General features: G+C 45.8%; 1 protein-coding gene across 1 annotated transcript in view; it reads right to left on the minus strand.

The window, feature by feature from the left end:
* Positions 1 to 19650: 19650 nt before the first annotated feature.
* Positions 19651 to 26702, minus strand: part of tmem178bb (transmembrane protein 178Bb) — a 387449-nt gene continuing 380397 nt past the window's right edge. The window contains exon 4 of the mRNA XM_072269423.1: positions 19651 to 19984. Within this exon, the coding sequence (XP_072125524.1) occupies positions 19734 to 19984 (251 nt within the window). The 3' untranslated portion in view covers positions 19651 to 19733. The remainder of the gene's footprint in view (positions 19985 to 26702) is intronic.

Here is a 26702-nt window from a genome sequence, read left to right on the forward strand (position 1 = left end):
TGGGGTCTTGTGTTCACCGGTAGATATACGGAGATGAGATCCCCATAACAAGGACCTGACAGGATGTAATTTGGAAGAGTGCTCAGTGTGCACCTTCTGTGTAGCTGCAGGGATGGGACAGCGTGACATCCTGTCAACCGTCTTGGATAGGACCCAAGAAGGCTCTTGGCTAACACTGGTCAATGTAAACATCCTCTTTCCTTCCTATTTAGCCCTTGCTTTTCACCCTGATCATTACCTACTTCTCTTGTCCATTAATTTCTAGGTTTCCTTGAATCCTGTCTCCGGCATCATCTCTTCAGAATCAGAATCATGTTTATTATCACTGGCATATGTCATGAAGTTTGTTGCTTCATGGCAGCATCACAGTGCAAGACATAAAAATTGCTGTAAATTGAAAAAATACAGTACTGTGCAAAAGTCATAGGCATGTGTAAAAAGTAGTGTAAGGCAAAGATGCTTTCAAAAATTATGAAATGAGTTTCTAAATATCAAAAAGATTTACTATAAATAGCAAGTAAACCGTCAAAAAAGTAAATCAAATCAACACCTGGTATGACCACCCTTTGCCTTTAAACGTGCCTCAGTTCTTTTAGGTACACTGTCATGCAGTTTTATAATAAAATTGGCTGGTACATTATTCCGAGCATCTTGGAGAACTTGCCACAGTTTTTCTGCAGACTTTAGCTGCCTTGCTTGCTTCTGTCTCGCCATGTAATCCCTGACAGCCTGGATTATCAGAATCAGGTTTAATATCACTGGCATAGGTTGTGAAATTTGTTAACTTTGTAGCAGCAGTACAATGTTTTGTACAGTTTTTTCCTACATAATATAGAAAAAACTGAATTGCAGTAAAAATATGTATATAAAATATTTAAATAAGTAGTGCAAAAAGATAGAAATTTAATGAGGTAATGTTCATGGGTTTAACGTCCATTCAGAAATCAGATGGCAGAGTGGAAGAAACTATTTCAGAGTCATTGAATGTGTGCCTTCAGGCTTCTGTACCTCCTTCCCTGATGGGGACAGTGAGAAGAGGATGACGCAGCTCCTTAATGATGGACGCTGCCTTTTTGAGGCATCGCTCCTTGAAGATGTCCTGGATACTATGGAGGCCAGTGCCCATGATGGAGCTGACTAAGTTTACAACTCTCTGCAGCTCACTTCAGTCCTGTGCAGTAGCCCCCCCCCGCCCCACACACACACACACACACACACACCATACCAGAGAGTGATGCAGCCACCCTTAGGCTAGCTGAAGAACATTGAGGATAAAGGAGCTCTACAATATCAAGGACCTGAGGGAGAACATTAAGGTACCAGGACATTAGAACCTTTGGACAGCAGGTACCCTAATGGGCCAAAGAGGGATTGAAGCCCGCTGGAAGGTTCACTGTGAACCTAGAAAGGGATTCAGATCAACTCCTTTAAAAACTTTCAAAGAATGTCCCAGATTTTAAAGGAGTAGAACTGAGCACTTGGAGGTGATGTGGTCTGGACTGATGCTGTGAGAACATGGTTGCCTTCTAAGGAGAGACTCAATCGAGGTTGTGAGCTTTAGATAAATGTTATCTGATGCCATGTTCATTTCAAAGATAGCTTCGTAAGGTCATTTCTGGGAAGTTGTTTCAAACTGTATTAGCATTGAACACATTTAACAAGGGGGCATCTACAGTCCTCTGAAGAAGTACATTCCAGGCAGCCATCATCTTGGGTGGTGCAATTTCTGCTCATCCGACCAACAACCACCACCTTTATACTGGGGTTGCATTCCCCACCTCCAGAATCACCAGCTTTAACTTTTATAACAACCTCTTCTGCAGCACCTGTTTTACTTTTTCAGGACACAAAGCACCCTCAATATACTACATCCACTGACCCCCCCCCCCCTCCCATTCATCCAGAAATTGTGATTTAAGCTTAGTACTGAACAGCTGCCCAGTTGCCCAGTGATCTCCCTTTAAGCCTTTCTCCCCGATCCATGATTGAGGTGAAAAATGCTGTAGGTACCTGTACAAATTCAAATGGATCAGGAAAAGATAGGGGTCTTAGCAGCAAATCTCCAAGCTCTATCTTGGAACTTGATAGATTCCACTGCCATTTGCCAGGGAGCTAATAATTGGGCTCCAGCCACTGCTCAGCTTGGTCTAGGTGAGGACACTGACTTTAATTTTGCTGCCAGAAAACAACAAATTTCATATTGTATGTCAGTGACAATAATCCTGATTTGCTAATTGTGCCAGCAGGATCAACGGATTTCACAAAGACAGCATGGAGTACCTCTCCAGTGCCTTGAGATGCCTGCAGGAGGGTTTCTGCCATCAACTATCCCTTTTTATTTTTTGCACTATTTTGATTTGTCACATTTTTTAGTAATTTTATGTCTTTGCATTGTACTGTTGTTGCAAAACAACACATTTCACACCATTTAAGTTGGTGATAGTAAACTTGATTCTGATTCTGACCATTAGCCCCAATTGCCACTCCTTTAATTCTCCATCCAGCTCCCACTCGGGTCAGCCCGTCTGTGGCATCCTGCACTGTTACAATATGGCCCAAAGGTACACCCGAGGAACAAAATCTCATCTAAACTGTGGGCACCCTACAGCCTTCTGGACTCCATATCAAACACAATACAGAGTAAGTCACTGAATATGTGTGTATCACAACTGACCAGTGGACTATTGTGTAGACTGTTTTCAAAATGGGCAGTGAATTCAGGAATCTGATGTGCAAAGTGATCTAAGAGTCCTAGTGCAGGATTCTCTAAAGATTAACTTTGAGGTTGAGTCAGTAGAAAGGAAAGCAAGTACAATGTTAACATTCATTTTGAGATGACTGGAATATAAAAGCAAAGTTTATAAATGCTAAGGCTTCATAAGGCATTGATCAGATCACATTGGAGTACTATGAGTTGCCTTGTGTCCCATATCTAAGAAAAGATGTGCTGGCATTGGAGGATCCAGAGAAGGTTTCCAAGAATGATCCCAGGAAAGAAAGGATTAGTGTATGAGGATTGTCTGATGATTCTGGGCCTGTTCTCGTTGGTGCTTAGAAGAACAAGGAGGGGCCTCATTGAAACCTATCAAATATTGAAAGAGGATAGAGAAGATGTTTCCTATAGCGGGGGAGTCTAGAACCATAGTCTCAGAATAGAAGGACATCCCTTTCGAACAGAGATGAGGAGGAATTTCTTTACCCAGAGGGAGGTGAATCTGTGGAATTCAGTGCCATAGATGGCTGTGGAATCCAAGATACTGGGTGTTTTTAAAGCAGACGTTGCTAGGTGCTAAATTAGGACCTAAACTAGGGGCTTCGATGGAAAAGATATCATTCACAATCGAAATGCAGAGCAGGTTCAATGGGCTGAATGGCCTAATTCTGCTCCCATGTCTTATGTCCTTATGACTAGTTCCATTGTGGGTCCCCCATCTGCAGTATGGACTCAGTTTTTCCTCTAAGGTGCTGAACACTTCCTGCTGTTTAACTTCTCACGATTTCGTCATGTCATCCCTCCCTCTCTGCCTGTCATCAGTAACCTAGCTTCACCAACAACTTATCCTCACATCATCCCTATTAACAATATTCCTTTTCTCTATTCTCCTTTCCCCAAACCCTCTGCTTCTTAAAACTAACTTGTTTTCTTTTTGATGAAGGGTGTTTGATCTGAAGCATTAACCCTGTTTCCATCTCCATAGGTGCTTCCTGACCTGCTGAATGTTTCCACTAGTCACTTTTTTGAATATCAAGTAGTAGTTTCTAGCTTGCTTTGAAGGTAATAGCATAGATCAAATGGACAGCTAGACACGTTTTCCTAGCACAGGACTGACTGACACAGGGGTTAATTTTAAGGTATGGAGGTGTGTCAGTAGGTTTCCTACACAGAGAGTAGCAGGTGTGTGAAACATGCTGCTAGGGTTGCTGGTTAAGGCAGATACACTAAGGGCATTTAAAGAAACTCTTAGATAGGCACATGAATGATAGAAAAATACAGAGCTGTGTAGGAGGGAAGGGTTAGCTTGATCTTGGAGTCAGTTGAATGGTTGGCACAACATCATGGGCAGAAGGGTCTGTACTGTGCTGTTATGTTCTATGGTGTTCTGCATTCTAAGTCAAACCCTGCATAAAGGAATTTGGGTGAGCACAACACTGACAACTGCATTGGCGCTGTTTCATGCACCCATGCTGAGCTCGTCAATTTCATCAACTTTGCTTCCAACTTCCACCCTGTCCTTAAATTCACTTGGTCCATTTCTCACACCTCTCTCTCCTTTCTTGATCCCTCTGATGCCATCTCTGGAGACAAACTGTCTACCAATATCTTTTATCACCTACCAATTCCCATGGCTATCTTTTTTTAAATTATTTTTTAAATTTATTACTAACAAACAAATGAACAAAAAAAAAACACAGCACATCCATGGCTATCTTGATGATACCTCTTCCCACCCTGTCTCCTGTGAAAAAAATGCTATTCCCTTTTCTCACTTCCTTCGTCTTTGCTTCATCTCTTCCCAGGATGAGGCTTTGCTTTCCAGAACTTCAAAGATGTCCTCCTTCTTCAAAGAGTGAGGTTTCCCTTCCTCCAGCATTCAGCAGTCTGCATCTGTACCCGCACACACCATCTTCCCACTGCCTTAACAGGAATAGTCCTCACCTACCACCCCATGAGCCTCCACATACCGCACATCATTATCCACAACTTCCATCACCTTTTACAGGATCCTACCACCAAACACATCTTTACATCCGCTCCACTCTCTGCATTCTGCAGGGATCGCTCCCCCCGGGACTCCCTTGTCCATTCATCCCACCCCACTAATCCCCCTCCAGGCACATATCCTTGCAAGCAACAGAAATGCTACACCTGTCCATTCACCTCCTCCCTCACCTCCATTCAACATCACAAGCAGTCCTTCCAGGTGAGGCAGCACTTCGAATCTGTTGGGGTCGTCTACTGTATCCAATGCTCCCAATTCAGTCTCCTCTACGTTGGTTAGACCCAACGTAAATTGGGGGACTGCTTTGTCGAGCACCTCCGCTCCATCCACAAAAAGCAGAACTCTTCAGTAACCAATCATTTTAATTCTTATCCCTATTTCCATACTGACATGTTTGTCCATGACCACCTATTCTACCTCTTCCTCTTCCCATCCCCTTCCCTCTTTTTCTATTCCCTTCTAACCTCTTCTCCTCACCTGCCGATCACTTACCCCTTGATGCCTCTCCTCCTTCCATCTCTCCCATGTCCAATCTCCTCTCCGATTAGATTCCTTCTTCTCCAGCCTTTTAACTTTTCCAACTATCACCTCGCAGCTTACTCCTTCAATCCCTCTCCCCACCCACCCAGCTTCACCTTTCACCTTCTAGCTTGTCCTCCTTCCCCTCCGTCTCCTCCTTATTCTGGCAACTTACCCCTTCCTTTCAAGTCCTGAAGAGTGGTCTCAGCCTGAAACATCGACTGTCTCATTCCTCCTCCACAGATGCTGCCTGGTCTGATGAGCTCCTCCAGCATTTTGTGTGTTTTGGGATGGCTGTGATTGTTAGATTAAACAGTCACACTCCACATCATTTTACAAACTACCTCATGAATCTCATAAATCTCTTCTGCCCCCTCTACAACTTGACAATGTTTTCCTACAACAGGGTGACTGAAACTGTACACAATACGCCAAGTGCAGCCTCACCAAATGATCACTAAACCTAGTGCCCTGACTGACAAAGACCAGCATGCTAAATGCCTTCTTCAAAACACACAAAATGCTGGAGGAAATCAGCAGGCCAAGCAGCATCTATGGAAAAGAGCATAGTCGATGTTTTGGGCCAAAAGGTGTTGGTCTGTAGGTCTGGTATCCCTGCCTTTGGTTCAGTATTTTGGTATGAATGTAAGGTGTGAGATGGGGTTTCAAATGTCAATGTAAAATTTATTATCAGTGCACATACATGTCACTACACATAACCCTGAGATTCTTTTACTGCGGGCATAGTTAGCAAATCTATTGAACAGTAACTGTTAACAGGAACAATGAACAACAAATGTGCAAATGCAGATATAAATAAATAGCAATAAATAACAAGCATGAATTAACACAACAAGAGTCCTCAAATAAGTGTAGTTATCCCCTTTTGTTCAAGAGCTTGATGGTTGAGGGGTAGTAATTGTTCTTGAACCCGGAGGTGTGAGTCCTGAGGCACCTGTACCTTCTACCTGATGGCAACAGTGAGAAAAGATCACGGCCTGAGTGATGAAGATCTTTGATGGATGTTTATTTTCTACGGCAATGTTTCAATGGTTGGGAGGTTTTATCCGCAATGCACTGGGTCGAATCCATTGCCTTTTGTAGGATTTTCCACACAAAGTGTTCCCATACCAGGCCGTAATACAACCAGTCAGCACACTTCCTACCACACATCTATAGAAGTTTACCAAGGTTTTTGACAACATGCCAAATCTCCGCAGACTCCTGAGGAAGTAGAGGCCCTGTTGTGCTTTCTTCACAATTAAATTTATATGATGGTCCAGGACAGGTCCTTTGAGATAGTGACACACAGGAATTTAAAGTTACAGACCCTCCTCACTTCTGATCCTCCGATGATTACTGACTCATGGACCTTTGGTTTCCCTCTCCCGAAGTCTACTATCAGTTCCTTGGTGTTATTGACATTGAGTGAGAGGTTGTTGTTATTACAATACTCATTCATCAGCATCGTTGATACAGCCCACAACAGTGGTATCATCAGCAAACTTCTATGTGGTTGTTGAGTTGTACTTGGCCACACAGTCTTAGGTGTAAAGTGAGTAGAGCATGTGGTTAAGTACATATATCCCTGTGGTGCTCCTGTGCTGATGGAGATTTTGAAGGAGATGTTTTTGCCAATCCAAATTGATTGTGGTCTACAAGTGAGGAAATCCAGGATCCAATTGCACTAGTGGATATTGAGAGTCAGGTCTTGGAGTTTACTGATTAGTTTTGAGGAGATAATGGTTTTAAATGCTGAGCTGTAATTGATAAAGAGCATCCTGATATATGCATCTTTGCTGTCCAGATGTTCCAGGGTTGTGTGAAGAGCCAAAGAGGCAGCATCTGCTGTGGATCTGTTTCTTCCCTAGGTGAATTGGAGTTGATCCAATTCGCCACTCAGACAAGAGCTAATGTGCTTCAACACCAGCCTCTCAAAGCACTTCATCACAGTGGATGTAAGTCCCACTGGGCGGTAGTCATTTAGACAGGTTTACCACGCTCTTCTTGTGTACCGGTACGGTTGGAGCCTGCTTGAAGAAGGTGGATACCACACTGACAGAGCGAAAGGCTGAATACACCGGCACATGTCTTCAGTACTCGGCCAGGTACTCCATCTGGACAGAATGCTTCCTCTTGAAGGCAGCCTGCATGTCACCTTCAGAAACCGAGACCAAATGATCATCAGTGACATGGGGAGCGCGTGATGGTTCCTCCCTGTTCTGCTGATCAAAGTGAGCAGAGAAGGCATTGAGCTCATCTGGAAGCGAAGCTCTGCTGCTCCTTATGTCGCAAGATTTAACTTTAGAAACCACAGAAAAACTACAGCACAGAAACAGGCCTTTTGGCTCTTCTTGGCTGTGCCCTAAACTATTTTCTGCCTAGTCCCACTGACCTGCACACGGACCATATCCCTCCATACACCTCCCATCCATGTATCTGTCCAATTTATTCTTAAATGTTAAAAAAGAACCCGCATTTACCACCTCGTCTCGCAGCTCATTCCATACTCCCACCACTCTCTGTGTGAAGAAGCTCCCCCTAATGTTCCCTTTAAACTTTTCCCCCCTCACCCTTAACCCATGTCCTCTGGTTTTTTTCTCCCCTTGCCTCAGTGGAAAAAGCCTGCTTGCATTCACTCTATCTATACCCACCATAATTTTATATACCACTATCAAATCTCCCCTCATTCTTCTACGCTCCAGGGAATAAAGTCCTAACCTATTCAACCTTTCTCTGTAACTGAGTTTCTCAAGTCCCGGCAACATCCTTGTAAACCTTCTCTGCACTCTTTCAACCTTATTAATATCCTTCCTGTAATTTGGTGACCAGAACTGAACACAATACTCCAGATTCGGCCTCACCAATGCCTTAGACAATCTCATCATAACATTCCAGCTCTTATACTCAGTACTTTGATTAATAAAGGCCAATGTACCAAAAGCTCTCTTTACAACCCTATCTACCTGTGACGCCACTTTTAGGGAATTTTGTATCTGTATTCCCAGATCCCTCTGTTCTACTGCACTCCTCAGTATGTTCTACTGTATGTTCTACTTTGTATGTTCCCTGTATGTTTACCTTGTATGTTCTACTTTGGTTTGTCCTTCCAAAGGGCAATACCTCACACTTGTCTGTATTAAACTCCATCTGCCATTTTTCAGCCCATTTTTCCAGTCGGTCCAAGTTCCTCTGCAGGTTCTGAAAACCTTCCTCACTGTCCACTACACCTCCAAACTTTGTATCATCAGCAAATTTGCTGATCCAATTTACCATGTTATCATCCAGATCATTGATAGAGATGACAAATAACAATGGACCCAGCACTGATCCCTGTGGCACACCACTAGTCACAGGCCTCCACTCTGAGAAGCAATCCTCTACTACCATCCTTTGGCTTCTTCCATTGAGCCAATATCTAATCCAATTTACCACCTCTCCATGTATACCTAGCGACTGAATTTTCCTAACTAACCTCCCTTGCGGGACCTTGTCAAAGACCTTACTGAAGTCCATGTAGACAACATCCACTGCCTTCCCTTCATCCACTTTCCTGGTAACCTCCTCGAAAAACTCCAATAGATTGGTCAAACATGACCTACCACGCACAAAGCCATGTTGACTCTCCCTAATAAGCCCCTGTCTATCCAAATGCTTGTATATTCTGTCTCTTAGTACTCCCTCCAATAACTTACCAACTACCAACGCCAAACTTACCGGCCTATAATTTCCCGGATTACTTTTCGATCCTTTTTTAAACAGCAGAACAACAAGTGCCACTCTCCAATCCTCCGGCACCTCACCCGTAGACACCGACATTTTAAATATATCCGCCAGGGCCCCCGCAATTTCAACACTAGTCTCCTTCAAGGTCAGAAGGAATACCCTGTCAGGTCCTGGGGGTTTATCCACTTTAATTTGCCTCAAGATAGCAAGCACCTCCTCCTTTTCAATCTATACAGTTTCCATGATCTCACTACTTGTTTCCCTTAATTCCATAGACTTCATGCCAGTTTCCTTAATAAATACAGACGCCAGAAAAAACTTTGTTGGAGGTGATGGCATTCAAGCCCTGTCACAGCTGTCGAGCATCCCCCGCTGATTTTAGTCTAGTCCAGAATCTCCACTTCGCCTGTGAGGTGGCTTTCCGGAGGTCATACCTGCACCTCTTGATCTCCAGACTGGCAGGCCTCTGATCTGGCTCCCCGCAGATTCCGGATTTTCATTCTTCATCCGAGGCTTCTGACTGGGCAAAACCCTGAATGATTTTGAGGGGCCACACTCATCCACTGTTGTCTTAATAAAGTCTGTAACGACCCTGGTGTAGTCACTCAGCTCATCAGATGAGTTCTTAAACACAGCCCAGTCCACTGATTTACGGTAATCCTGTAACCATTCCTCTGCCGCCCACGATCACTTCTTGGTTGTCTTGATCTCTGGAGCCTTGCTCTTTAGCCTCTGTTACCTCTGTATGGAGGAATAGGAGTTCAGCCAAATGATCCGACTTGCTAGAGTCGGTCTCGGGAAGGAACGATAGGCGTTCCTTATCGCAGAGTTGCAGGTCTAGTGTGCTGGGACCCCTGGTGCAACTGATTTCGTGCTGGTGATAATTGGGCAGGGTTTTCTTCAAACAGGCCTGGTTAAAGTCGTCACCTGTAATTTGAAATGCGCGGATGTTTCTTGTTACAGACAACGTTGCGCAGTTCCACGAGTGTTTGCTTATAATCGGCCGCTGGTGATATGTAAACTCTGGACAGGATCACAGATGAGAACGCCCAAGCAAATAGGATAAGACCATAAGACGTAAATGGTCTACATTTCATCATTAGTTGTTCTGAGTCAGGGGAAAAAGAAGTTGACATAAGCCCAACATCCATGCACCAACGAGAATTGACTAAAAAATACATGCCGCCATCTTTTTCTTTACCAGAGATCGCAGATCGATTCATTCTGAAAATCGTAAGACTGGGTTTAGGATCCTGGTAAGAACTTGCACATGTGTGAGTGTGCTGAGTTAGTTCAATGTTAAGGAGAAGAGTTAACAGATGGAGCCAAGAGTAATGAGGATCTGAGACAGTGCAGGCGTCTGGTGAGGCAGTTCCTGACAGATCACCCCATGGGTGATTCATCAAAACTCCAGCTGAACTGCATAGACTTCATTTTTGATTTGTATTCTTTCTTGTAAGATTTGTATATAATTTTTGTTTAATTGATGTTTTCTTGTGAATGTTGCTTGTATGAAGCTATGTGCCTGTGATTCCGCTACAGGTAGACAATGTCTACATGTGTGGCCGTATCAGGCTGTCTGTGGAACACGATGTGCCGAGATTCTAACTGTCTCTGGTCTACCCCTGTTCTACTCAACACCACAGTCCGCTGGACATTGCTACACTACCTGTCGTTCATGGGAAAAGTTCTTCCGGAGCAACACCTTTGACCACAAGACCATCAGGCAGTGGTCAGCAAAAGTCCTGCAGACACTGCAGGAGAAGGAACTTGATGGATACAGTGGGGTATTTTCCTGAGCAGACTGTCCAGACCATCTGGCAGAATGCCTCATTGATGGACCTCACCAACAGCAACCAAGACCTTGCCTGACCGGCGGTGAGCGAGGCCCTCCCAGTCAGATCCCTCCTGCATCACCCCGACGGCGCGCTGCCCACGGGATGGCTGCAGTGGGACGAGATGGTTGCTCACTTTTTTGTGGACTGTGGGTTTGTGAAGAGGGTGCGGAGAGAGAGGGAAGGGACCGTGTCACGGTCCATACCACTCTCTGATCTGCGGGCCCTCGGGGTCACATGCGCAGACGGATATCAGGTGCTGCTGGCAGATCGTCACCTCGGTGAGAGACGCCGTTTGATGTGCTGCAGTTTACTGATCTGCCAGCGCATCAAGACGTCGTAAAGGAACGCCGCCAACTGGCATATCCCAGGCTGCTGGAGCATGAGCTGAGGGACACACTGGGGCTCGGTGCAGCCACTGCAAGGGCTTTCTAGGGAAGGCCCACAGTACAGGGTCCTCTACTACCGGGCGGGGAGAGGCTGGGTTGGGTGAGGGTCCCTCAGTTATTGTTGTAGTGTACCATCCCGGGGGCCACATGAGTGACAGTGGTACTACTGGTTTTAATGAATTCAACCCTAAATGCCTTTGTCTACGAATGTAAGAATAAAACAGCTTCACAGAGTTTATTCTTATAAATCTTCTTTATTGCAAAAAAATGTTTATTTTAGTTAATTAAAAAATTCCCTCATGATCCCAGCCATCATTTTGCATTCTTATCCATGTTCTCCATGGGCATGTGCGGAATATGATTGGGATTAGAAATCAAGACCAATATCTCATCTTGTATCAAGTTAATTGATAACTTGGATGCAGGGATAGAGTTATTAAGAGTGTGTGCGTGCCCAAATGAGACGCATACAGATTAATTGGCTCAACTAATTAGGCAGTCAAACCATGGAATTTAATATGGGGTGTATGAGATCATCCTGTTTGAAGGTAAGTCAGGATAGCTTGTCAAAGAAAAGACTATTTATCTCTGGGCACTGGCACTGACTGCGCAATATTGCTGTCATGTGGCTGCGTTGGCATTGGTTTATCATTGTCACATATACCAAGATACAGTGAAAGTCTTGTCTTGTATACTGTTCATACAGATCAAATCATGGCACAGTGCATGGAGCTAGCTGGGAGGGGAGGGGAGAGGAGAGGAGAGGATGTCCAGGGTGAGTGTAGCTTTAAGTATGCTAGCTGTTTTATTGCGGCAACAAGAAGTATAGATAGAGTCAGTAGAGGGGAGGCTGGTCTCCATGATGTGCTGAGTTGTGTCCCACAATAATCTGCAAGCAATTGCAGAGCATTTACCATACCAATCAATTATGCACACAGATCACAGATGCTTTCCATGGTGCATCGATAAATGTTGGTGAGGGTCAGCAGGGACATGTCAAATTTCTTCAACACCTGCAAAATGATGGTTGGAATATTCACCTTCATCTCAAAGGAGCTGGATTACATCATAGCAGGACAAATCCAGTTCTGGTAATCACCAGCAATCAATCTCCACTTAGTCAATAGAAAGTGCAGGAAAGAGTCATCTCCTGAGCTATCAAGTGGCCCGCTGCCTCCCAGTGTGGGTTTGTCCAGGTCCAGAGATTATCATAGCCTTTGCCCACACATGGACCAGGGGTCCATACTCCAGAGGTGAAGTGAGAGCAACTGCCCAAGGGCAACATTTTGCTGAATGTGACATCAAGAAGCCTCATTAAATTGAGGTCTGTGGGCACCAAGGGGAAAGCACTCCTGTCTGGATTCAAACCTTACCCAACGGAAGGTGTTGTACATCTCAAATGCTAGTCATCCCAGCCCCAGGACATCACTGGTGGAGTTCCCTGGGGCAGGACCCAGGATACAACCATCAATAACCTTCCTCCTAAACTCAGATTTGGGAACGTCAACTTTTGTACCATGTTCAGTTTTATTCACAGTTCCTCAGCAAATGGGAGAGTTCACGTCTGCACGCCACGAAGCCTGGACAATGCTTAGCCACGGGCTGTTAAGTAGAAAGTGACATTTGCACCCTTGAAGTGCAGACACTGACCATGTCCAACAAGAGAGAGTTGAACCATGTGTGCATATTATTCAGTGGCACTATTATTTCTTAGTTCCCTGCCATCAGTATTCTGGATAATTACCTTTGATCTGCCACTCAGACTGGACCATGAATGAAGACAGGACGGTAAACAACACACTCCAGTTGCCTGTTTGAACGTAGCTCCAAAAGCATGCAAATCGCTCAGTGCCGTTCAGATTTAATAAGACCATAAGGCCATGACATCAAAGCAGAATTTTGCCATTCAGCCCATTGAGCCTGCTCTTCCATTCTATCACGGCTAATTTATTATCCCTCTTAACACCATTCTCCTGCCTTTGATGCCCTGACTAATCAAAAACCTTCCAACCTCTGCTTTAAATATACCCAATGGCTTGGCCTCCACAGCCGTCTGTGACAATGAATTCCACGGATTCACCACCCTCAGGCTAAAGAAATTCCTCCTCAGCCCTGTTCCAAAGGGATGTCCTTGTACTCTAAGGCTGTCCTCTTCTAGTCCTAGACTCTCCCCTATAGGGAATGTCTTCATGCTCACTCTAAAAGGGCTTTCAATATTTGATAGGTTTCAGTGAGATCTCCCCTCATTCTTCTAAGCTCCAGTGAGTGCCAGCCCAGAGACTTCAAGCACTCCTCACCCTTTCATTCCTGGGATCATTTTCATGAACCTCCTCTTTATCCTCCATCCACATGACTGGAACCCTATCCCCCACCAATCCTGTGTGTTACATCACCACCCGGAGTCTGACACCACCTCCTGCTGGTTCCCTCCGCTGTACGTAACCTACAGTGTCTGACACCCCCACATGCAGGTTCCCGCCAAACCGCACGACATCCTGGTGTAGAAACTTATTGGCTGTTCCTTCATTGTTGTTTGGTCTGAATCCCAGAAATTTCACCCCAGCAACGGGAGGCAGATTGCAGTGATTCAGAATGCAGAGCAAAGGAGAGGGTCACTTCTACTGCCTCAGGAGCAATGAATATTGGCCTTGTCAATACTTTCCGTAGCTTGAGAGATGAATTGAAGTGAAAGAATGTGTCCATCAGTCCGAGCCCTGCAGAGCTTCCTTGTGGAATGCTGGGATCAGTGTTGGGAAGTCAACCACAGGTCGGTGCGATGCCTCTGTACAGATCCACCAAAACAGCACTGGGAAAACTAAAGGTCGAGCAGGAAGAAGCCAGGAAGTGCATCTCCACACAAGGGAAGACAGAAATCTGCTCCTCTGTCTCCAAGGAGATCTGTGTGATGGAGTTTCATGCTGTGATTGATGGATTGTTTTTAGGCAAGGGGTAGGGCTGCAAGTGAATCTGGAACTGTAGTGTTTCTGCCAACAGAGGAAATACCCCATTTTCATAATTACCTTATTTACCTTCGAATACCTCATTATAATTACCTTATAATACTTCATTACAATTATCTTATAACACCTCATTTTTATCTCATCAGACAGGAAAGCGTGTTCTTTGCCAAATATGCTTTGTTCGTGCAGTGCAGTTGCCTGTAATTTATTGCAATGGAGATTTTTTTCTTGGAGAAACCATGAAGTGTTGTTGAAAGTCAGAGGTGGGATTGATGACCTGGGATGACGACATGAGCTTTTAGAGCTCCTGTGGGTTTATCACATCAGTGGTGGGAAATCAGGCATCCAATCAGAGCACGTTTGATCCCAAGCATCTCATTAATCAGTCAGTTAAACGACCTCGGAAACTTGTATTTCTTTTTGTCTCCCTCTCAATATTCACTAGTGTTGTGTAAGGTAGGCATAGCCTGTGAGGAGAGATTGAGTCGCCTGGGATAGATGCAGAAGAATGAAAGTGAATCTAATAGAAACATATTAATGTAGGATAGATAATATAGAGACAGGAAAGTAGTTTCCGCTGGTAGATAAGACTGGAACTAAGGTCATAGCCTCAGAATTAGAGGGAATATATTTTAGGAAAGAAATGAGAACAAACTACTTTTCCCAGAGACCAGTGAATCTGTGGAATTCTCTGCCAGCGAAGCAGTAGACGCTACCTCATTAAATACACTTAAGATACAATTAGACAGATTTTTGTACAACAGGGGAATTAAGGGTAATAGGGTAAATGCGGTTAAGTGGAGCTGAGTTAACAGCCAGATCCACCAAGACGTTCAATCTGCAGGCTCAGTGGGGCAGATGGCCTACTCAGACTCGGCGGGACGGAGGGCCTACACCGGCTCCTATTTCTTATGTTCCTGTAATTTGTACTAAATTAAGTTTATGTTAATTTTTGTTAACAATGTACTGCCATCAGGTTCTTGAACCAACCTGAAATCCCTAATTTTACCTCAGGCTGTATTTCCCTCAGTTTGAACTAATACAGTTAATTATTTTTGTTTATAATGTCATGTAAGTTTCATATAACGTAAGTTTTTGTAACTGATGGTCATCATGCTTGTAATGTATTGTGCTGCTGCAGTATAAAGCTAATTTTCATGGCATTTATACCTTGGTTATGTATGCTTATGACAACAAACTTGAACTTACATATGAATGTTATGCAATAGGATCATCACTTTGTCATGGTGGGGAGGCTTGTGAGTTCCTGAGGGTGATGCTGTCTGGAGTTTAGCTCCTGGTAGGGTCACCCATGGAGGTAAGGTCAAAGGCAGTAAGAGCAATCCCACCAAGACCTCAACGGTGGAGCTGCTGGAAGACAAAACTTCACAATGGCAGTGAAGATGGACGTAGGCTGCAGCTGTGAAGGGCCCCTAGCTGTCTTGCATTCAATGCCACTGGACTTAGATCCCAATCTGTCATGGACCCCATGACCACTGCCTGTGCATCAGCCTCCCCACATAAAACAAAGTCACGCTCAGCTGTTCTCCATTAAGGGAATCCATCCCAATATCCCGGATTAAATCGTGTGGCAATCAGCAAGTGTTGAAGGAAACAGGATTGTGAGGTCTGGGAGTCCCTGGCCAAAATATGGGGATCCCAGATCGGCCTCTACAGCCGCCTGAGGGCCCACTAATAGACAGCCCCTTAGGAGGTCGACTCGAGTGATCACACCAGTACAATGTAAAGTCACAGGGCTGGGTGGGTGCTGAGTTCAGAAGAAGCCTGCACCAATATTCGGCCCTGGTGGTGTGTTGTCTGATCAGGGGAGGGCCCTTGACTAACACACTGTGTGTACATCCTTACACACGGCGCAGTGAGTCAACAATAGTTTGTTAGACTTCACTTAAATGAGGCTGACGGTGACACTAACTGGGATCCCAAGCTAGGCCTTAACTAGAGAACTGAGGCCCAGTTTTTGCCTTATTTAAAGCTGGGCCGCTGTTGAAGACTCCCATGTGCCTCCAGGTTCTGCCCACTTTTACTGACCATCTCAGACATCCCACCTCTCCCGGAAGTTCCGGGAGTCTCCCGCATATGAATAGTGGCTCCCTGATGCCCGCAAATTATATACAATATCACGGAAATCATTCTTTTTGAGAGCGAGCGAGAGAGTGAGAGAGAGAGTGCGTGAGAGCAAGCAAGCGAGAGCGCGAGAGAGAAAGCAAGTGAGAGCGTGCGAGTGAGAGAGAGAGAGAGAGAGAGCGAGAGCGCGCCATGGCAGAGTGTTCCAAAAGAAAGAAAATATAAAACGTACGTCACCCTAGACTACGCTAAAGTGTACCCCTGCCTAATAGGGGTCAAAAATAATGACAGTGTTGCCCGCTGCGCTGTTTGCAACGGTGACTTTTCTATTGCCCATGGTGGGTTAAGACTGTAAAAGACATGTTGAGGTGAGTTTAACAGGTGTCATTCATTCATTAGCATAGCTAACATTATTTAAACTAGCTGGCTAGCTGCTAAGGAGCTACTCTATTGCAGACATCCCACCTCTCCCGGAAGTCTCCCACAAATTGATCGTGCTACCTCCCTGAAATCAGTTTTTGCAGGGTGGGATGTCTGCCATCTATCCCTTTCCTGTGTGCTAGTCCTCAGCACCCCCAGGTCCCTTGACCTGTGGGCTCTGCCTCTCTGCAGCCCACTGCACAACTCCCCTCTTCAATCTGAAGGCAAGAGAGACTGCAGATGCTGGAACTTGGAACAAGAAGGTGGAAGAACACAGTTGGGTCAAACAGCATCTGTAGATGTCAACTGAGTAAGTCACCTTTTCATGCTGGACACCGGAGATCCTGATGTGGGGTCTCGACCCAGGACGTCGACTTACCCCGACAGATGTTGCTCGGCCCACTAATTTCTTCCAGGTTTCAGCTTTTCCTCCTCTCTTTCTTTTCCACCTTGCCTTCTCTATTGTGTGTGACCACACTGAGTTCCCTAAGGAGGATAATCCTCTTGTGTCCGTCCACTGGGTGGATCCAAGTGTTGGTGTGTGCTGAATTGGTGGGGATCATAGCTCCAGGACAGGAGGTTAGGCCTCTGGGGATGATACACGGAGAAGGTTCTTCCCTCGAGGCATTTGGATTGTGAACATCCACTCAAGAGTTAGATTCTAGGTGAACCAGTGGAAACGGCTACTGTGCAGGAGAGTGGAGTTGTACTGGAAGACCTGTTTTGCTCAGCAAACGATCCTGCAAAGCTGTGCCTGTTCCTGTAGCACAACATAACTTCTATGAACTTGGATGTCCTTCCTCAGGAAAGGTATTGGAGAACCGCGTATATCCTTCTTCTAGTCATGAAAGATCTACAATGAATACTAGAGAGTTGTAGCTTAATTTATTTATAACCCGTCGAAAGAGTGGAATCGACAGCTAAGCATTAGGTGATTGAAGGCAGTGAAAAAGGAGCGCTAATATGGAATTCCCTATATCAGGAAAGAAGGTTGTTTGACCCATCGAGCCCCAGTAAGCAATCTGAGCAATCCTACTTATCACTAATTTTGCCTGCAACCTGTTCTCCCCTCATTTCCCCCTGATTCCACCACTCATCTACCCACTGAGGATGATTTACAACAGCCCATTAACCTATCAACCCCCCATGTCTTTGGGATGTGGGAGAAAAACCAGTGCACTTGGGAAAACCCAGGTGGTTCGACATGGGACCGGATGTGAGGGACTGGCGTTAATGTTCACAGATTATTAAAATACTCAGAAAGACCTGTGCAAGGCTGGCTTTACCAGCTCAAGGTCTGGAATACTAGGGAGTAGAAGTTATTCTGTAGCTGTACTGAGTTCGGTTCACACCATTTCTGGAGCAGTTCTAAACATTGTATCTTAAGAAGGTTATAGTGACCAGACAGACTTGGCGGAGAGAAAATGACATCAAGAGTTACTTTACGTAGAGGGATTTCCCAACCTAGGTTGTATTTCCTAAACTTCAGAATATTGGGAGCAATTGAATATTTATAAATGGAACTAATGCTTTGAAAAAGAGGAAAGACCAAGTCTCTTGGTTTGGGTGGCAAAGTGCTCAACTAAGAGAGCCTCACAGCACCAGAGACAAGGGTTCGATCCCAACCTCATGCTGTCAGTGTGGAATCTGCATGCTCTCCCCATGACTTGGTCGGTTTCCTTTTGGCTCTCCGGATTGCTCTCATGTATCAGAGACGTGTTGTTCGGTAAGTTAATTGGCTGCTGTAATTTGCCCCTAGCGTGTAGGTGAGTGGTAGAATCTGTGGGGGGGGGGGGGAGAATTGATGGGAATGTGGGGAGAAAATGGAGTTAACGGAGAATTAGTTTAAACGGTGCTTGATGGTCAGCATGGACTCTGGAGACCAAATGGCCTCCCTTGCTGTCGCTGGAAAGTACCGTTTCAAAGCTGGTGGTAGATCTTTCAAACGTGACCATAAGAGTGACCGCAGAAACAAAAGAAGGAGTAATTCAAAACTCTCTGTAAGTGGCTATTGGCTCTCAATGAATTCAAAATAAATTTATTATCAAAGTATGTATATGTCACCATATACAACACTGAAATTCATTTTCTTGCAGGCATTCACAGTAGATACAAAGAAATACAATAGAATCAATGAAAAGCTACACACAAGCAAGGACAGGTAAACAACCAATGTGCACAAGGAAACAAACCATGCAAATACAAAACAAAAACAAATAATAATGAATAAATAAGTAATAAACCATGTTGAGAATTTGAGTTGCAGAGTCCTTGAAAGTGAGTCCATAGATTATGGAATCAGCTCAGTGTTGGGGATGGGTGAAGTTATCCATCCTGGTTCAGGGGCCTACTGGTTGAAGGTAATAGATGTTCCAGAACCTGGTGGCGTAGGACCTAATAATTGTTCATCTTTGACCTGAGACAGTGTTAAAGGACACAGAACAAGGCAACGTTATTTCAAAGCCCTGGTCTGAATGAGCAGTAGATTACAATAACCATCTCAAAGCCATTTGATGATGGGGTTGAACTTTAATTTAAAAAAAAATGAAGATCGTCACACATTATCAAGGCCTAATTCAGCCCCTGTCCAGACTCAGGTTCCAGTACAGTTTATTTCTGCAGGGAAGAAAATAAAATTACAGTTTCACGAGTTACACTGATCATAAAATACACGCACACGCACGCCCACACACGCACACATGTTGGTATGAAAGTGAATGTGAAAATACATCGGACACACAAAGTTCTGGGCTTTAATGGAGGAGGTGTCTGTATACTACATCGGGGGGTATATCCACCATGATAAACTTGACTAATCAAATCTATTCATCGGCACAACCAAGATGTGGGAGTGTTGACCATTTCCATTGAATGGAACAGTATAGATACAGCATATACATTGTGTTCTTCTTCATTCAGAGAATTATGACTAACATATAAGTCAAGAATTATACACTGCTCAGGGTTTGCTGTTGAATAACTTCCAGCTTGTGCCATCAAAGGTCCATCAAGCCAGGCACCACATGAGCAAGACCCCTGGCCTGGTCCCCCCTCTGAATTGGCCACATTCGTGGAGCTCTAGCAGACAGTCCCATTCTCCGGCCTGGATTTTGGGTAGCTTGTCCTGGGGACGGTCTGGACTGAGGGCGCCAGGGTGCAGAAGAAGCCGGCAATGAGCGTCAAGCCGAGGCCGCCCCAGGCGCAGAACATGGACCAGCCGTAGCCGTGGCTGATGTCGTCGGGCAGGCCGTACAGGTATCTGGGGTAGCGGGAGAGTTCAAAGTTAATTCCAGCGACGCACGTGCACAGTGAAATGATGCAAAACGTCCCTGTGAAAAGAAACAAGAGCTTTGCATTAGATCCCCATAGTAGCAATAATGGTAGGAATACTAACAAACAGACAAGGCAGACCAAGAATCTTCTAGATGCAGATTACCAGTGACATTTTGCTGTGACCTTTCATTCAAAAGTTGTGTTGAAGGATTTCCTTCCCCTTTCCATAAAACCATAAGATGTCGGAGCAGAATTAGGCCATTCAGCCCATCGAGTCTGCTGTGCCGTTCCATTATGGCTGATTAATTATCTCCCTCAACCCCATTCTCCTGCCCTACCCCCATAGTCTTTGGACCCTTTACTAATTAAGTACCTGTCAAACTCCACTTTAAATATAAATATACCTAACGACTTAGCCTCCACCTCCATCTGTGACAATGAATTCCACAGATTCACCACCCTCTGACTGAAGAAATTCCTCCGCACCTCTTTCAGCTTTAAGGTCCTGGTTTCATAGTGCCTCCTCCTCTACTATCCACGGTTTCCTACCCCCCCAACCCCCGTAATTCGGAGGTGGGGAATAAGATCATTGACTGGAGACACGCAGGCACACCAGTGTATGCTGGAAGACCTTGTAGCTACTGCGTAGACCACGGAACAGTTCAGCTCAGCAACAAGCCCTTCAGCCCACGGTGCTTGTGACAAATTAAACCAATTCTTTACTGCCTGCACATCATTCGTGTGCCTACCTCCAGGCTCTGATACACTGCTGGCAACACATTACAGCCATCCGTCACTCTCTGTTTAAAAAAAATTCTCTCTCTTAAACTACCCCTCTCACCTGAAGTGCACGTCTTCTGGTGCTTGACATTTCTACGCCGGGGGGCAGAAAAAGGTTCTGACTGTCCACTCTATCTATACCTCCCATGACCTTACAGACTTCAATCAGGTCTCTCCTCAATCTTTGAGAAAACAACCCAGGTTTGTCCAAACTTCTCCTTGTAGCAGTTGGTCCATGTGAGATGACAGCCCATTGAATAATGAGGTGATATCACAGGACCAAAGATTACAGCAGTGCTAAGCTGGCAGAGGAAATGTCCCCTCTGGTCTAATAATTGGCATGTGAGCCACTTTTAACCAATGACTCCCACTTATTGCCATTAGTAGGTGTGGCTAGCAGAAGTGCAATCGACAGCACCAGTGACCCAGGTTCAGTCCAGCTTCCACTGCTGTATCTGTGGGGTCTGCATGTTCTCCCTGTGTGGAGTTTGCATGTTCTCCCTGTGTGGGGTCTGCACGTTCTCCCTGTGTGAGGTCTGCACGTTCTCCCTGTGTGGAGTCTGCATGTTCTCCCTGTGTGCGGTCTGCATGTTCTCCGTGTGTGGAGTCTGCATGTTCTCCCTGTGTGTGGAGTCTGCATGTTCTCCCTGTGTGCGGTCTGCACGTTCTCCCTGTGTGCGGTCTGCACATTCTCCCTGTGTGCGGTCTGCACGTTCTCCCTGTGTGTGGAGTCTGCAAGTTCTCCCTGTGTGGAGTCTGCATGTTCTCCGTGTGTGGAGTCTGCATGTTCTCCCTGTGTTGGGTCTGCACGTTCTCCCTGTGTGCGGTCTGAATGTTCTCCCTGTGTGGAGTCTGCAAGTTCTCCCTGTGTGCGGTCTGCATGTTCTCCCTGTGTGTGGAGTCTGCAAGTTCTCCCTGTGTGGGGTCTGCATGTTCTCCCTGTGTGGGGTCTGCGCGTTCTCCCTGTGTGGGGTCTGCATGTTCTCCCCGTGTGGGGTCTGCACGTTCTCCCCGTGTGGGGGCTGCACGTTCTCCCCGTGTGGGGTCTGCACGTTATCCCCGTGTGGGGTCTGCACGTTATCCCCGTGTGCGGTCTGCACGTTATCCCTGTGTGCGGTCTGCACGTTCTCCCTGTGTGCGGTCTGCACGTTCTCCCTGTGTGGGGTCTGCACGTTCTCCCTGTGTGGGGGCTGCACGTTCTCCCTGTGTGGGGTCTGCACGTTCTCCCTGTGTGGGGTCTGCACGTTCTCCCCGTGTGGGGTCTGCACGTTATCCTTGTGTGCGGTCTGCATGTTATCCCTGTGTGCGGTCTGCATGTTCTCCCTGTGTGGGGTCTGAATGTTCTCCCTGTGTGTGGTCTGCATGTTCTCCCTGTGTGCGGTCTGCATGTTCTCCCTGTGTGCGGTCTGCATGTTCTCCTTGTGTGGAGTCTGCACGTTCTCCCTGTGTGCGGTCTGAATGTTCTCCCTGTGTGGAGTCTGCATGTTCTCCCTGTGTGGGGTCTGCGCGTTCTCCTTGTGTTGGGTCTGCACGTTCTCCCTGTGTGGAGTCTGCATGTTCTCCCTGTGTGGGTTTGCCCTGGGTGCCCTGGTTTCCTCCCAAATCCCAAAGATGTGGGTAGGTTAATGGGGGCACTGTAGATTGTCCTGAGTGCATGTCTAGATGTGTGCTTGTGTGTGTGTGAGAGTGGGGGTGGTGGTGGTCGAATCTGGAGCAGATGTTGGAAAAGTGGGGAGAATAAAATGGGATTAGTGTAAATGGGTGGTGGATAGTCAGAATGATGGGCTGAGGGCCTGTTTCCGAGCTATAGGACTCTGTCTTCCTCCCCGCGCCCCCCCCCCCACTCCACTGCGTGACATGAACGGAATGAAGGGCAGCTCTAGCTGGCAACACTTCCTGATCCCTGTAAGAACTGCCCAAGCTTGTATTGTTTTCCTTCAGTTTTCTGTCTTTTCTTTCTTGTTGCCGATTGCCGAGTGAGGGATGTTCAAGTGAGGGGTTGAGGATTTGCGGTCTGTTTGGTGCTTTGCCGTGTGGACGATCTGTTAGTTTTTGTGTGTGATAGAGGGGTTGGGGGTTGGATGCTATTGCGAGGGAGGGTGCTTGGCTTTTGATGTTATTGTTGCTGAGGGGGTGGGAGGTTGATGTCTTTTCTTTCAACAGCGTCCATGGTCTTTCTGTATTTCATGGCTATCTGGAGAAGACAAATATCAGAGTTGTATTGGACATGCACACTTAGACAATAAAATCTTAGAACCTTTAGAACCATGGGGTGGTAACACATCCCTGTGAGTAGAGGTGAGCTGAGTGACAATTAAACTTGAACTTGTACACCAGCTATGATACAGTTACAAACCTGTCCTTATCGGTACTGCAGCCCAGTATTATACAGTGACAGACCCGTCCCCACCAGTACTGTACCCATGTTATACTGTGACAGACCCATCCCCACCAGTACTGTACCCCAATGTTATACAGTGACAGACCCGTCCCCAGTGTTATACAGTGACAGACCCATCCCCACCAGCACTGTACCCCAGTGTTATACAGTGACAGATCTGTCCCCACCAGTACTGTATTCCCGTGTTATACAGTGACAGATCTGTCTCCACCAGTACTGTATTCCCGTGTTATACAGTGACAGATCTGTCCCCACTGGTATTGTACCTTAGTGTTATACAGTGGCAGACCTATCATACTGTGCTGTATTATAGAGCACAAACTTGTAGACACCCTTACTGTACCCTGGTGTGTAATGGATCAAAGTGCCTTTCAGAGTTTTAACCCAACTGCAGAGGGATGGGCAGCTGAATTTCTGTGTCGGCAGCTTTTAAACTTCGCACGTCCACTACCAGCTAATGGATTTACTGGCACGGATTGCCCTGCAGGCGATTATGTTCCTTACTAACTAATGTGTAAAATGCTGGCTCGAGCGCAGATGCCCCGTAAGAAGAGGAAGGTGAGTCAGTGCTCACACGGCAAGGGCTTGAATGGAGCCGGCTCTGTGAGCTCGTGTAGCTGCGATGTTGACAAATTGAATGTTTCATGCGGTCTGAAGTGGAGGAGTTCAGGTGGGCTGAGCCCTCTGATATACAATTACGTTCATAAAGGAGGAAACGATTGTTCAATCACACACTTAAAAATACATTTCCATCATTATGCACTTGAAAGAACAGGTTGCTAAATGGATGGCATTTGAATTCAGTGAAATGTTGGATGGGTACATATTAAAATAGTTTTTATTTTAAACTGCCTCTAAAGTCTTCAAAGTACCTATAAATTAGCCAAGAGTGGCTGTACCATTATTAAGCAGTATTTTCTTCCAGACATTACTGATTTAGGATTTAGGATCAGGTGGTAATTGTACCCTTCTGTCTAGGCTGCCCTGCATATAATCATTAGAAGGAGGAACCTGGCCCATTGCCTCAATAGATCTGAATCATTATGAGTACTGGAGTAGTGCTGACTTCTTTGCTTTCTCCATGCAGTAACAATTTGCTGATTGTGCATCCAATTGGCTCGAGGCAAGAGAAAATATAATTGGTACAGGCGATGGAAAATAAGAGAGGGAGAGGATACATTAATGAAGCAAGGACCTTTCCCTGCCCTTCGTGACGGTGCCAGCATTCTCACCTTCCAGACCGAAGATGAGCTCATAACTGAGAAGCTAACCCAGCCTAACTCTGCCACTGCAGTACAACAGGAGCCCTTTGGCTCAGATGGACTCTTCACCTTTCAACCTACCTTATACATTATTGTCTACACGCACTGCACTCTCGCTGTTAGCTGGTGCGCTTTATTCTGCACTGTTGTCGTTTTACTTACTTCTACTAAGTAAACTAGGTTTACCAAATAAACACAGTAAAACTTCATTCTACTAAGTTTTAGGAACAGCTTCTACCACTCTGCCATCAGATTTCTGAGCTGACAATGAACCAACCCATGAACACTATGTCACTATTTTTTTCTCTCTTTTAGCACTGCTTATTTAATTTAAATAAATAAATATACAAATTAAGAAAAAACAAATTTCACTATATATGCCAGTGATATTAAACCTGATTCTGATTCTAGCTCAGAAGTGGAGAGAGTGAGCAATTTCAGGTTCCTGGGTGGCAAGATCTCTGAGGATCTAACCTGGTCTCGACATATCAACGCAGCTATAAAGAGGGCAAGACAGTGGCTATGTACAATTGTTCAAAATGACTGATCATATCACAGATTATATCATATTCTATGAGAACACCATCTTGCCAGCAGGACTGTACACAGCTTCCCCAACACCAAGCCCTGGATCACCAGTGACCTGAAGGAATTTTTGAATATGAAGAAGAAAGCCTTCAGACAAGTACTGAGGTGAAGTACAGAGTGAACCAAGGATGAAGCTGAGAGTCTGGAAAGACTCCTACAAGATACTGGAGCACAAGCTCCAGCAGAATAGCATAAGGGACGAGAGGTCGGGCATGAAGCAGATCACTGGCTTCAAGGTTATGGAAAGGAAGATCAAGGGCTGCCTGGACAGGGCCGACAAACTGGAACTTGTTTTTCAACAGATTCAGCATGGGACCTCCTGCTGTCCCCTCCCCCACTTGCCCAAACCCCACGCCCTCCCCGCCCCCAAAACCTTCTCCCTCCACCCCTGCCTCCCCTTTGGTGAGTGCTCGTGTTCCAAACCCCCCCAGCCTTGGAGTATCCTGTCTCCATGGGGATGACCACCCTCCCCTGACTGTGACTGCAGGTCAGGTTGAGAGACAGCTGGAGAAACTACACCAAGGCAAGGCTGCTGGACTGGATGGTACCAGCCCCAGGGTACTGAAGACCTGTGCAAGCCAGCTGTCTGGTATTTTGCAGCACCTTTACAATCTGAGTCTGAGACAAGAAAAGATACCGGTGCTATGGAAGACTTCCTGCTTAGTTCCTGTACCCAAGAAGGTGACTACATCTGAACAAAGACTACAGACCAACTGCCCTCACATCTCGTGTGATGAAAGTGTTGGTGAAGTTGGTCCTGACTGCAGGTGATATCCTCTATACAGTTTGCCTACCAACCTCATGTGGGCGAGGATGATGTCATCATCTACCTGTTGCAGCAAGCTCACTCCCACCTGGATGATGCTGGTGGCATTGTGAGAATCACAGTTTTTGATTTTTCTAGCGCCTTCAATTCAATCCAATCACTTCTGAGTGAGAAGCTGGCCAAGGATAGGTGTAAACAAAGTCACTATCTCCTGGATTACTGACACCTGACAGGTAGACCCCAGTCTGTATGGCTGGGTAGTTCTCTGTCTGAGATGGTGGTGAGTGGCTCTGGAGTTCCATACAGGACTGTCCTGTCTCTGTTTCTGTTCACACTGTATGCTTCAGACTTTCAGTACAAATCTGAGTCTTGCCACTTGCAGAAGTTCTCTGATGACTCTGCCGTGGCTGGGTGTATCAGAGATGGGCAGGAGTCGGAGTATAGAGTCAGTAGACAAGTTTGTGGAGTGGTGCAGGGGGAATCGCCTGAACATGGTCAAAACCAGGGAGGTGGAGATTGATTTTAGGAGGAAGAGGACTGTGATGAGTCCTGTATACATTCTGGGCGAAGTTGTTGTGGTGGTGGAGTACAAATACTTGGGTGTTCACCTCGACAACAGACTTGACTGGAAAACCAACAGCAAGGCCCTTTACAAGAAGGGGATGAGCAGAGTCATTTTCTAAGGAAGCTGAGAGCCTTCAATGTGTGCAACACGATGTTGGAGATCTTTTACCAGTCTGTTGTAACGAGTGCAATCTTCTTTGCTGCTCCCCAACATAAAGCAGCATCGGTGCTGGTGATGCAAAAAAGACTAAATAAACTCATCAAAAAGCCTGGATCCGTCCTTGGCTACAACCCGGACTCTTTTGAGTTAGCGGTGGAGAGGAGGAAATTAAACAAACTTTCCATCATGGTCAACCTGGCACATCCTCTCCACAACCTACTGAATAAGCAGCGTAGCTCCCTTTTGAACAGAC

Source organism: Mobula birostris, chromosome 9 (genome assembly GCF_030028105.1).
Source record: "Mobula birostris isolate sMobBir1 chromosome 9, sMobBir1.hap1, whole genome shotgun sequence".
Taxonomy (NCBI): Eukaryota; Metazoa; Chordata; class Chondrichthyes; order Myliobatiformes; family Myliobatidae; genus Mobula; species Mobula birostris.